This window comes from Harpia harpyja, chromosome 7 (assembly GCF_026419915.1).
Source record: "Harpia harpyja isolate bHarHar1 chromosome 7, bHarHar1 primary haplotype, whole genome shotgun sequence".
NCBI classification, from domain to species: Eukaryota; Metazoa; Chordata; class Aves; order Accipitriformes; family Accipitridae; genus Harpia; species Harpia harpyja.
In genome coordinates, this window is record NC_068946.1 from 46,547,258 (window position 1) to 46,559,678 (window position 12,421).

Sequence of the window (12,421 nt, forward strand, 5' to 3'; positions counted from 1 at the left end):
GAAGGTCCTATAACGGAGGTCCCATGTGGCAGAGGCCTTGGTCCCTTTCCACCTCAGGGGGGGAGAGCTGGGGGGAGTGAAAGTGCCTTAATATCTCACACCAAAGCACCTTTCCTTAAGCCCAGCTGGTGTTTAGTTGTCACAAAACAGCATGCCAGAGAGAATATTTGAGAACTAAAACTGCTTATTCTGCCCCACAGTGAAAATGCATTGCCTGCACGTGCCATCGCTTTGGCTACAAAGGGCTTTCTCCTTCCCTGTAACGAATGCACCGTGCCTCCACCTCCGTGCACCCCAGGCTTGCTCCTTAGTGATTTACCCTCTTTGGGGACTGCAGCGTGCAGAAAGCTGGAGCCAAAGTTGGGTGGTGGATGACCTACCTGCTCTCTGGGGCTGCATTGGTAGAGACGAGCTAGTGAAAACCCTATTTATCCCGCTGGGTTCTTACAGTTGCAGTCACCATTGGCAGCTGAGCACCTGGCAAGCGAGCAAAAAGCTCATCTGTTGGGAGCTGACTGCTTCCGTGGCTGCAGTGATGGGACTGGTATGAAATTCTCTTGGAGAGCTGTTTTAGATGACTCTTTTAGGGGGGAAGCGGATGGGTTATTGACTATGGCAGTGGCGCTTCCGTGGGCCTTGCAGATGGCCGAGCGGAGAGTGTGGATGCCCTGTGGGCAATGAGAGGCTGGAGGGCTGCTCCAATATGCATGAAAAAATATCTCGGTGTCCTTGGGTGGTGGTATCACCCCTGCTGCTCTTGCAGGAGAGACTCAGGTACTTTTGGCATAGTTGTTTCCTTTATTCCTCTGCTTGAAAATCGTCTCAGATTCTCTCAGTAACCTCTCTGGGGTCCCAGTTACAGATACTGGAAGACTTGATCCTGCTCTCGTGCACAAGAGAACAAGCCTTCCTATTGATAGGAAGCCAAGCTCACTGTGAGCCCACCTATCGGTGACTTCAAACCATCTTTCCAACTGTCGTTCCACAATAACTTTGACTAACTGTACTATTTATTGGCTCACATCACATCCTTATGGCTTCAATTTATTTTTGGAAACTCAATCCACATTTAATTAGTTTATAGTTTGTTCCAAGTTTTGCTTATCCAGCTTTTTTTTTGTCTTTTTTTTTTTTTTTTTTTGAAGTTTGTATTTTGATGTTTAGCATTTGCCTTGGCAACATCTGGAACCCCTTTATGGAAGTGTATTGTTACTTTTACTGCTCGTGCAGCTTTATTAAATCATCCGAGTATTAATATTGAAAGTGTTCATCTGGGTCTAATCAGGGCCAAGATGAGTGATGTGGCAGTTAAATTGTACCTACGAGCTAATGGTTCAAGGACACAAAGTCCTGAAGAAACTTGCAGTGGGCTTTGTGCTCTTCTTTTTAGCTTCCTAGGAGAAAAAGGGGGGTGGGGGGAAGAGATATTCCTGCTCTGACCTTTCTTGCAGAGCAGATAACAGAATCACAGCCTGAGCTAGTTTAGAACAATTTGTCTCCAAAGAATTTTGCCGGGTTACCGCTATATTTCTGGATCTCGTTTCCGCATTTAACTCTTTCATCTGCCCTGGCTTCTCTGCTCTGCAGTGCAAATGACTGCCAAGTCAAGATCCCCAACACACGCACCAGTACAAAACTGCCGGGACTGACGTTTTGCTCTGAGACCTCAAGCAAACCCTTGATATAATTAAGTAAATAACATACCCGGTGGGTATAAAGACATAAATAACAAACCCCATCACTATTCTGCATCAATGACATCTACAACCTGGACTTGTCCGTTTGCTTCTCCACTGCAGGGCCTCCAAATATCCCTGGGATGATGGGGCTGAGCCCGCGGTCCTGCACAAGCGTGCTGCGAGCACAGCACGAGCCAGGGCATGGATGGGTTTAGCTGAAAGGGTGAAAGAAGAAACATGGCAGCGACACCACGAGAGCACAGCCCTGGGTGTGGTAGGGCTGGGTTTTGGGGGGAGAAATCAATTTACCTTCAATTCTCTGTTCCCACGTAATAACACCGACAGAGTTTGTAGAGCGTGGTGGCTGTCGCTGTAGCTCGAGAGCCCCATGCAAGTGCTGGGCTTAACTTCTGATCCACCTCCACGACTCTTATCCTCAAGAGGAATTTTGCCTGGGATCCTGAGAATCCTGCCCTGGCAGAGCGAGGCAGGGAGGTGAGGGTAGCTTGCGCTGGCTGCAGGTGCTTCAAATCCCAGCTGAAGTCACGATTTTGGTAGCTAACCCTTGGATGGATGTGGGGCATTGGGTCTGTTGAGGTCACCCATAAAATCCCCGGGTGCCTTGGCAGGGCCAGAGCATCCCCATGGATGGGGGTGATGCTGAGCGAGAGGTTGTGGGCAGCATCCTCACCCGCTCTGCTCCCGGCTGCCCTGCCACCTTCCACGACGCGATCCCTGTTAAGCCACGCTTTAAACCTTGCATGGGTCATTTAAACCAAAATTTCCTCCTTCCAGCCTTCAGATGCAACAGGCTTTTCTTCTGCAGCCAGGTTTCCCCTCCGCTGTTAACCTTGGCCCTACGTACGAGGCCACGGGAGCTTGTAAATGGTTTATTTCTGTGTGGGAGCCTTCCAGCAGCTCTTTTACGGCTGTCGCATGGAGGGGGGTCTGGCCAGCGAGGGAAGCGGACCAGGCACGTGAGTTGCTGTCAGAGCAGACTGCACGCCCTGGATTCAGGAAGCAGAGACGTTAAAAATCCCTTTTTGCTTTTGGGACAGTATATGTGTTAAAAAGGAAAGGGACCGTATGCTCGGTCGTTGCCCACGGGCAGGTCGGAGATGTGACCACCAAGAATGCAGGAGGTCCTGCAGGTTGCCCACAGACCCAGGGCAACCCATGCTCCTCTATCAGCAGGGCCTTGCTTGCAGGGGCTGAGGCTTTGCAAGCCACAGCCAGGGATTTTGCAATATGTTTCTTCTTCGAACTCACGGCTGGTGATGGAAAACCCCTGTGATGGCTGTTGCAGCACAGTGAGCCACAACTGCCCTTTTCGTAGGGGCTGGGAGCACCCAGCGCTGCCGGGCGGCTCGGGGAAGCAGCAGACGGAGAAGCACAGATGGCCCAAACCTTCGAAAAATTAGCTGCTGTAGTTCAGGTTCCTACCTGAACGCACTGGAGTGTATTTATTTAAGTAAAAATTTATATATTTCTACATAAGCCACTTAGTGGCTTCTTTTTTTGGAGGGGAAAAAAAAAAAAAAAAAGACATTTAGCAGCCTTAAAACAGGAAGTTTAAATTTAGCTGGGATTTATCCCTTAACCGAGCATAGTTCATTCACCCTTTGTATAAAAATAGAGATAATTTTATGCCTGTGAGATACACGCAGAGCAGCTCCACACAGGCAGCGGTTATTCCTGCTGCTGCAGCCAGATCCGGCACTTTAGGGGCAGGAGAGCATCTCACGCCGGGCCAGGGCAGAGCGGGCAACAGAGGCCTGGAGGGAGCAGCCCCTGTTGCCCCAGAGCTCGGGAAGTCTCAGCCCATCGTTTATTGCCAAAACCACAGATGCTCAGGGAGCGGGTGGCAAACACATTTCCCAGCTTGGGCTCGTTGAATGGGCAGAGGGAGGACGAGGAGGCAGCAGGAGAGAAGGGAGCTGCCCTAGCCTGGCCATGCATCCCTCCCCAGCACCTCTCTGCCCCCAGGGAGGAAAATAAATGAAGTCTTCAGGCATGCAGAGACCTGGAGATGTTCCTTTTCAGACACTGCATGCACTCAGGATGAAGGGAGATGCCCATTTGAGCCTAGGTTGTAGAGGAAGAAATAAACTTCCCCTTGATGATAAATGGCATGGGAAACACAGAGGGAAAACGCAGTTCTTTGTGGCTTCCCAAGCTCCGCAAAGCTCTCGTCCAGCGGGACCCGCCTCCGCACCGCCAGCATCCCTCCATCTCCTCTAGGCTTTGGCATAATCTAAAGCACATTTGACCAAACAATGGAGCAAAATGAAAGCTATAAACAAATGCATGGAGAAATAGGGTCAGTTTGGGCTCCTTCTCCACTGGTTGTGCGAATTGCTGAAAATGGTGGTTATTCTTCCCCACTCCGGGCAAGCACGGCCACGCTCACCCTCCGCCGCCTCTCTGCCCCTGCAGCCTGCAGTGCCGGCGCTCGCCGCAGCCTGAAGACCAACCTGTGCAAGTGGTGCGACTCCACGCCGCCGGCCTGCGAGGAGAAGGTGTGCTACAGCAACTGCAACCTCAACTCCTACTGCGAGGACCCCTACGAGATCTGCGTGGCCATATGGTAAGCGGCGATGCCCCCATCAAGGGGGGACGCGGGAGAAAAAGGGGTTCGCGGGGCAGCAGCTCATGAGAACGCAAGTGTATGTACCCCTGCACTTGAATTATTGCCCATTAAATAATTCAGGAATTTCTCTTCCTCTCCCTTTGACTCCATTATAATTAAAACTACAATTTGCTGTAAAAAATTATTTGGTCTGCCCTATAATTAGTACCAGTTTATTTTCTAAATAAATTAAGCCTTTAAGTGCCCGACACAAAGCGTGGCAAGTTTTCTGTGGGACCTCTAAACCCCCATAAACCCCTGAGTTTAGCTTTACAAGCTGAACCCAAGGGCAAACCCAACAGCCCTGACCCCCAAACCCATGATGTCCTCCTGCATCAGGCTGGTGAAACCCCGGTTCAGGTGCAGGGGTGCAGCCAAGGTTTGTCCCCATCCAGCGCATGGACGTCTAAGCTGGTACCAAAGTGGGGTTTAACCCACTGGGTTTAACCCACCTCCTTCCCATCCCCTAGGAAAAGCCTTCTTCTGGTTCTGCAGGAGATGCCTGGAAGGGAAACTCAATCTTGCATTTTAGGCCAAGCATACGCCGTGTTGTTTGGCCCGGAAGAGTGCCTCCCCCAGCTTTTTGGTACCCATGAGCAAAACTAAAAAAACATCCATTTTGTGTCTGCCCAGAGCGATTTTCCTCCTCTTTCCCTTTTAATTTGGCTGCCAAAGCGAAAGCCAGCCAAGCGCTTATCGCTAGGCTTTATCTCAACCTGCTAATTAGCGTGAATGCTGTACGCCCCACTTTCAGTAGGAGTTTTCCCCAACATAATTGTTGCATTATGGACTTAAAAAAACCCAAAACACAAAACCAACAAGGAACCCAAACAAACAAACAAAATCCACCCCCTGCCCCAAATTCCCCTACACACACACGAGGAAGCCACCTTAAATCCTGGGTAGGCAATCCAGCATCTCGCTGGGTTTTCCCATTGACAGCCTACACGTACAAGAAAAAGCAAGACCCCTGCAGCATAAATCCCCAGGCCAGGAAAGCAATCCCACGGCACAGGCTGGGGCTGCACCTTGCACCACGTATCGGATGGGGTGAGGCAGCTGCGGGGTCACAAATAACCTGCTGGCCCCACAGCCTCCTCCTAGCATCTCCCACCCCATCCTGAGACCCATCCTGAGATGAAGATCCCTGCAAGCCGGGCTCACCTCCAAGCCGGCCTCGCTGCCCATTCCTCATTTTCAGAGATGTATTTGGATCATCTGAACTTGTCCTGCGTGGGTATGACAGTCACAGCAGCAGCTTTGGCCCCATGCTCATAAGCAATGTGCTCACATCCTCCAGCGTGCCCAGCCTGGGCAGTCCATGGAGGAGGGATCGCACCCTCCTAGGACTCTTCATCTGGAAGCTCCTCTGACAAATTACCTGGGAATCTAAAGAAAATGTGGGGAGCACTGAAACCGCAGGACTTCACCAGGGAGAGGATGACAGATTTGTGTTCTTCCCCCCACTTTTATGTCTGACTTCCCAGCTGACCTCGAAGGCATCGTGAAACCTCTCCATACCTTCCCACTTTGCACCACTAGGTTGGGAAGCAGAGGCTGTCCCTGGAAAAGTAATTAATGGTTGTAATTTCCTTTGAACGTCCCTAGGAGTAGTTGCAACGCTCACCAGCCGCCCGTAGCCTGTGTGGACCCGGTCATTCCCCATCACTCGTCCTTTCCCTGGGGCTGCCCCGCAAACCTGACCAGGGCTGGGTTATCCTGCCTCCTCTGGGGAAGGCTCTGGAAACAAGGGTCAAACCCTGGCGCTCTGCTCTTAGTTCTTAAATAGGTCTAATTACCCACTGGCTCTACAAGGCAGGCGCTGATCCTCCCCGTGGGAGAAGGGCCGCATCCCGGGTTGCGATTCCCCGGTGGTGCTGGCAGGGCTGGAGCCATCCATCCCCGAGCTTTCCAGCATGTCTCGCATGCCATGCCAGCAGCCTGTGTAAACTCTGCTCCGGCTCTCTGAGGGTGAGACGCTCCATCACAACACCAACAGCTGCCTCCTAATCCCATCTCCAAGCTCCAGCTCCTTTCAGCTGCCACCATCTGCCGCACAAAAGGACATAACCCAGTTCATGCTTGGCCATTCCTAAATGCACCTGGGCACCCCAGTTTTTTAGGATCTCCACCATTTGCTCCCCAAACCTCTTCCCTCACCCAGCTTGGTAAACAGCAGGTGGAGATGAAGCCATGGGTCCAACAAGGATGACTCCACCACGCACCAAAAGAAGGGAGCTCCCACGCACCGGGACATGGCTGTGCCAGACCTTCTAGCCAAACCCCCTCGTGTTGAGGCAATGCTGCCCAAATCCGTTGGGAGAGCTGGGGTTTTCCAGCAAAATGAGCTCCCTGTGCTTGAGGAGTTGGGCAACGACCAGAGCCAAACCTATCCTTTTGCCCAACCCAACCCTACACGTGACACTTTTCCACGGCTTTAATGGGAGCCCAAACTAGGTGCTGCTGAGCAAAAAACGTGGCATGTGAGAAGGACCTAACCTGGCTGCTGAGGATTGGCGGTTAAAAAAGCTCTAAGGACATCAGCACTATGGAGCTAGACCTGATGCTCTGAGCCGCGTTTCAGTGAGTAACCGGAGTTTCATGAATGAGACATTTTGGTAACAAACCTTGAAATATTTCACCTGTTCTCACTGTGCTTGCTGAACACTCGTGCGCAGTTAAATGCAACACAGGCACTGGGATATTTTGCACCTTCACTCCAGAAAGGGAAAAATCTCTTGGGAATTCTTCATCCCCCCCAGCTCCCATCTCTCAGCTGGTGGGAGGGACATCTTGGTCTTGCCTGGCTCATGTTATGACCATCCCTGACACGGGGTGTGTTACACTGAGCTGAAGAAATACACAGCAATTAAAAAAAAAAAAAAAAAAAAAAGCAGCTCTGTCCTTTCTTTTTGAAACAAAGAACAAATTCCCAAGAAATTACGCTTTTACCTCCCCCTTAATTATCTAAATGGAAATAAGGAGGAGCTAGAGCTTATTTGCTATCGCATCCATGGCTGTGCCAAGCCCCAGTGCTCCTCTGCCCCAGACCCAGTGAGGACTGGGACATCACCGGGTGACACAGCAGGTTTCATTTGTAGTTGCTCGGTGTCTGAAGCCACGGTATAAATGCAGACACAGCCCCATGGCTGGGGAGTCGTATCGCCTTCACGTTATAATTTGGCAGCTCCAAAGGTCAAGCCATTTCTAGAAATAGCCCCAACCAGTGACTGAAGGGCTCTGCCACCGCAGGTTGCCGGAGGCAGGAGCAAATGGTCCCGCAAGGATAGGGCGCAACAACCAGCAATTAGCCCAGAGAGAGCCCGGGCGATGAGACGACATTTATGGGCTCTACCTGCACGCACTGGTTGAGAGGACCAGGAGGGAAGCACAAGCCAAGCGGTCACTGGCAAGCAAGTGTTTCGGGCCCCACATCCCCTGCCTCTCCCCTGCACAGGTGAATTTTGGGCAGCAGAGACCCCAGCCCCTGCTGAAGCAGAGATGTTATGACTTGTATTGCATCAGAGGTGACATACAAGGTGGGACCCTCATTTTGGAGGGTTTCCTTAGGACCATACAGCCCCACAACCTACTGGCCTAGCAGCTGGTGTTAGTAAAAGAGGAATTTTGACCCAAATCCCATGCAGGGCACTCAGCCTTAGGGTTGGCACTACCTGATCCAAGGCATGATTATGAACCGGTGAATTATCTACTGGAAACAATCAGAGTCTCTGGCTCACATCCTACTATTGGCATGTACTAAACATTTCTCTTTTCACCATTTGGAAGAGACAAAGGGCTTTAACAAAGCCCCTCCAAAGCACACATAATTAGAATTATACCAGAGCCACTGCAAACAAGTCATTCCCTACACACCTTAAAATGAATGATCTTAAAACCAGGTTTAAGATGACACGTAGGTGACACAAAGGCTGAGCTGCTAGACTAACACTTTGTTGGTTCCTTTGGCACGCGCAGGAGACAGGACAACGAAAGCATCAGGATCAGCACGCTCTGCCACAACCCCCACCGCCCCATCGAAAACCTCATGGTCCCCAATTACAACACCTCGCGCTGCATCATGACCCATCAGCCCAGTGAGGATGGGATCATCTACATCTGCGGCTGCGTGGATGAGCAGGAGTGCAACGATAAACTTATCTTTGAAAACCACACCAATGGTGAGTACTTTTGTTAATGTCATCTATGGAGGAGAAGCACCCAACGCTAATGACAAATAACTTGTATTTCCAATAGAGTAGGAGGCGCAATGCCAGAGGAGATCTTTCAGCATTTTCTTTGACCTCCCTATATAAAAGCTAGGTAAAATTTTTACCCCGTTACTGAACCCGGTATTTTGTCTGTGGCTAAACCATCCCTCCCAACAATGCCTCCAGCCTTGGTCTGGAAACATCAGGTGATGGAAAATCCACCGTATCTCTTGGTAGGCTGTGCCCTTCGGCGCAGGGCGAATCAACCGGGGAACCCAAAAGCTGACGTAACCCAGCGTGAGTCAATGCTCTGAAAGCTTTAAATAAATTGCGTCGGAGCAAATCCCGCCCCGGCACACCCACGGGAACCGCTGGCGTCCGCCACGGCTGCAACCCAAAAAAGTGGTGGTGCCGGGGCACGGGGCTCCGCGTGTGGCAGTGCCTCCCCTGCCGCTCTCCTGGGGATTTCTGCAGCGGTGTTTCTCTCAGGCAGGGACAGCCAGAGCTGCCCCGGTGCTGTACACATACATGAGCGTGACTTGGCACGCCTGTAGATGCTTCTGCAGATGGCTGGGGATCCAACAGGAGCTGTAAATCCACAGGAGGGAAAACTAAGAGGCAGCTCGTTTCTCTACCTCGGGAGGGTCATATACTTTGGAAACGCTTCCAGCTAGATCCCAAGCCTTTGGGGGCTTGTCCAAACCTCCCTAACTCCAAGTGGACCAGGTTTATCCAAGTGCCCATCAAGAATCTGACCCGTAACAAAAGCAAAGTGAAACCCCTCCAATTTTCCATAATTACAGGGCAACGAGATGCTGAAAGTGAGCCTAAGCATAACCTGCAAGTCAGCAGCATAGCTTCTCCCACAACACAGGGAAAAAAGAAAAAAGGAAAAAAAAAAAAAATCACATAAAATGCAAATTCTCAGAACAAACAAGCCACTTTTAATGAAGGCAAATGATGCTAAATTTGGCAGTTCTTTGCTGCTTCCTGAGCCAAACATAACAGGTACGCACACTTCTAGGGAGAGATAGTCAAATCCCAAAGCTGATGCTAAGATATGTAATTTCAAACAAAAATGACAACTGGCTCATTGGAAACGCCGCCTCCACCGAAGGCTTCCACAAACAACCTCCTCCTGCCAGCCGGCACGTAAAGGGCTCAAACTCGGAGCAAGGGCAGTGCAGGCCTTAAACAATTATCTCCTCTTTGATTTGGTTTGTGGGGCCAGCTTGGCAAGCCCCAGGCTCGTGACCCCATTGTTTACATCCTTTTCTTCTGCTTTAAGGGATCATTTGCATTTTAAATATTAACTTATGGTCATCTTCAATGGTACAGACAACCATCGAGCAGAGAAATATCTAATACAGATGAGCACTCCTCTGGCAGCTGAAGCAGGCAGATTTTTTCCCATTTCTTGATTTCTTAAGCCCTGCTTTCGGATCAGGCCTGCTGGGGGGCACTGCCCTAGCACCGGGGCTGCAGGGACCCCATCAGAGCTCAGAGACAACCCTAATGAACACGCGGAGGCATCATTTCCTAAAGCCGTGCAAGCAGGAGCCCAGTGGACACCTTGGGAAGATGCTGGGTAAGGTTGAGCATGCAGAGTCCTCTCCACCCCTGCACCAGCTGAGCCTGGCCCTGGAGGTCCATCTCCCTTCAGCAGGGATGGAAAGACCCACGCAGCGATGCTCAACAAGGCGTGGGTTTACAGACCTGCAGTTATGGCCAGAGCAGCTCCATTTGCTCTCCGTGGAAGGGGCCTAAGCCGTGCCGCAACCCCTCCGTATCAAAGGGCTTGCCCTCAGGAAGGGGCATCCTCACGAAGGAATTTGCTGAAGTTGTGTTAGCTTCCCCTTTTCGGGACTCGTGCACGCAACTCCCTTAAAAATATCTTCTCTCTCTTCAGAGTTTCAAAGATGGGATCTTAAGCAGCGGGTAAATCCATTAAAGCAGTAGGTGATATCCAGGCCTATTGCTTTCCAAAATAAACATATTCCTGAGTTCGTTATTGATTTATATCAGTTTAGGTTGATCTTGTGGTTTGAACCTGATGCCTATTTTAGAAACGATTTCACAGCCTTGCAGAAATTAGCTGCAGCACATTTTTTTGAAATTTGCCAAGGAAAATAGCTAAACGCTCTGTTTTTCCAGAACCTGAATTATGATCTGCACACACTGAGGTCAAGCAGCGCGAGTTTTGCTTATGGAATGATTCTTATCCCTCTTCCCTTGGGTTATTATACTTGGCAGAAAAACCTCTGAGTAAGATTTTACTTGAATATCTCTACTGAAGTCAGCATGTTTATTCCAGGAATGGCGAACTTCAAAGGATCAGACAATTATATGTTGTGCGAGGGTTAGGGCTTTTTGCGTGCGTGTCCCCCCGCCGACGATCTGAAGGCTGACAGGGGTTTAAAAGAAATAAAACAAAAGCAGCCACGCCCAGCCGGTTGACGGGGGTTGGTGGTGTAACGCGGCGAGGAAGGAAATGCCAACACTGGCAGACAACGCTGAAACAATGCTCCTTTACGCTAATTCTCGTGCAAAGCATCCCAGCGCTCCCCTGGGCTCGGTGGTCCTGCACGCAGCCCACCCCCCCAACCCCAGCATCCCTCCTGGCTCTCCGTGCACCGCAGGGGTCCAGCAAAGCTCCAGCCCCAAACCCCCTCAGAGGTTTGCTCTGTTCGAGCCTTGCCTCAGCTTTATCACTGTTATTTCTGCCCCGGCTCCCCTCACCGTGAGCGCAAGCGGCGCTTGGGACCCACCGAAGGGCAGCCGAGCCGTTTTGGCGGCAGCGGCAGGGTCTCACGTGCCGCACGGCCCAGCCCAAGCAACGCCGGCCAGCGTCCTGAACCCTCACTTGATATAAGGAGCTAAATTTAAGACCTAAACCCAGCAGCCCCCTTAATAACCGCCTACATCTGGGTTCTTTGCCTGGATGGGGTTTGCGCGCAGCACGCATCGCGGCCCCACAAAGGGCTGCACTTCGTTAACGGCTTCACATTATTTTCCTCCTCCGCGTGATGAAAACGAGCTGTTGCAGACCCGCGGCGGCAGCGCCCTCGCCTTTGCTTTCCTCCCTGCAGGCTACTCCATGCTGCAGAGCAAAGAGGTGATCCCGGTGGCCGCCATCAGCCTCCTGCCGCCGCTGCTGGTGGCGGTGATGATCACGGTGACATTTTACCTCTGCCGCACGCAGAAGCGGCGCAAGAGGGCCAAGGCGTGGGGCGGGAAACCGGGACAGCCGCCGGCGCTGCCAGAGCCCGGGAGGTCTGCCGAGCGGGAGGAGAAGTTGTCCGTGCTGATGGACGAGAGCCCGGCCAGTCCCAGCCCCACCGGCACCAGCAGCCGCCCCGCCGAGCTGCTCCCCATCGAGCTGGACGAGATGGTGGGCAAAGGGCAGTTCGCGGAGGTGTGGAGGGCCAAGCTGAGCCACAGCCGCTCGGGGCAGTACGAGACGGTGGCCGTGAAGATCTTCCCCTGCGAGGAGTACTCCTCCTGGAAGAACGAGAGCCAGATCTTCACCGACGCCAGCCTCAAGCACGACAGCGTCCTGCGGTTCCTCACCGCCGAGGACCGGGGCACGGGGCCCCGCCGGGAGTACTGGCTGATCACCGCCTACCACAGCCGGGGCAACCTCAAGGACTACCTTTCTCACCACGTCCTGAGCTGGATGGACCTGCAGAAGATGGCGGGCTCCCTGGTGAGCGGGGTGGCCCACCTCCACAGCGACTACACCGCCTGCGGCAGGCCGAAAATCCCCATCGCCCACCGGGACATCAAAAGCACCAACGTCCTGGTGAAGAACGAGCAGGAGTGCGTGCTCTGCGACTTCGGCATCGCCATACGCCTCGACCCTTCCCTGACGGTGGACGACTTTGCCAACAGCGGGCAGGCAA

The 12,421-nt window shown here is 52.0% G+C and overlaps 1 protein-coding gene and 1 long non-coding RNA gene across 2 annotated transcripts in view; one reads left to right on the forward strand and one right to left on the reverse strand.

The window, feature by feature from the left end:
- The window catches only part of LOC128143742 (TGF-beta receptor type-2-like), a 35,045-nt gene that overhangs the window by 15,395 nt on the left and 7,229 nt on the right, over positions 1–12,421 (forward strand). The window contains exons 2-4 of the mRNA XM_052791360.1: positions 4,116–4,266; positions 8,287–8,489; positions 11,609–12,417. Coding sequence (XP_052647320.1) covers positions 4,116–4,266; positions 8,287–8,489; positions 11,609–12,417 — 1,163 coding nt within the window. The remainder of the gene's footprint in view (positions 1–4,115; positions 4,267–8,286; positions 8,490–11,608; positions 12,418–12,421) is intronic.
- Positions 1,825–7,714, reverse strand: LOC128143745 (uncharacterized). The gene is made up of 5 exons (XR_008235867.1): positions 6,951–7,714; positions 6,108–6,357; positions 5,473–5,689; positions 1,989–2,686; positions 1,825–1,894 (listed from the first exon to the last, which is right to left on the reverse strand). It is a non-coding gene; the product is annotated as an uncharacterized LOC128143745 (long non-coding RNA).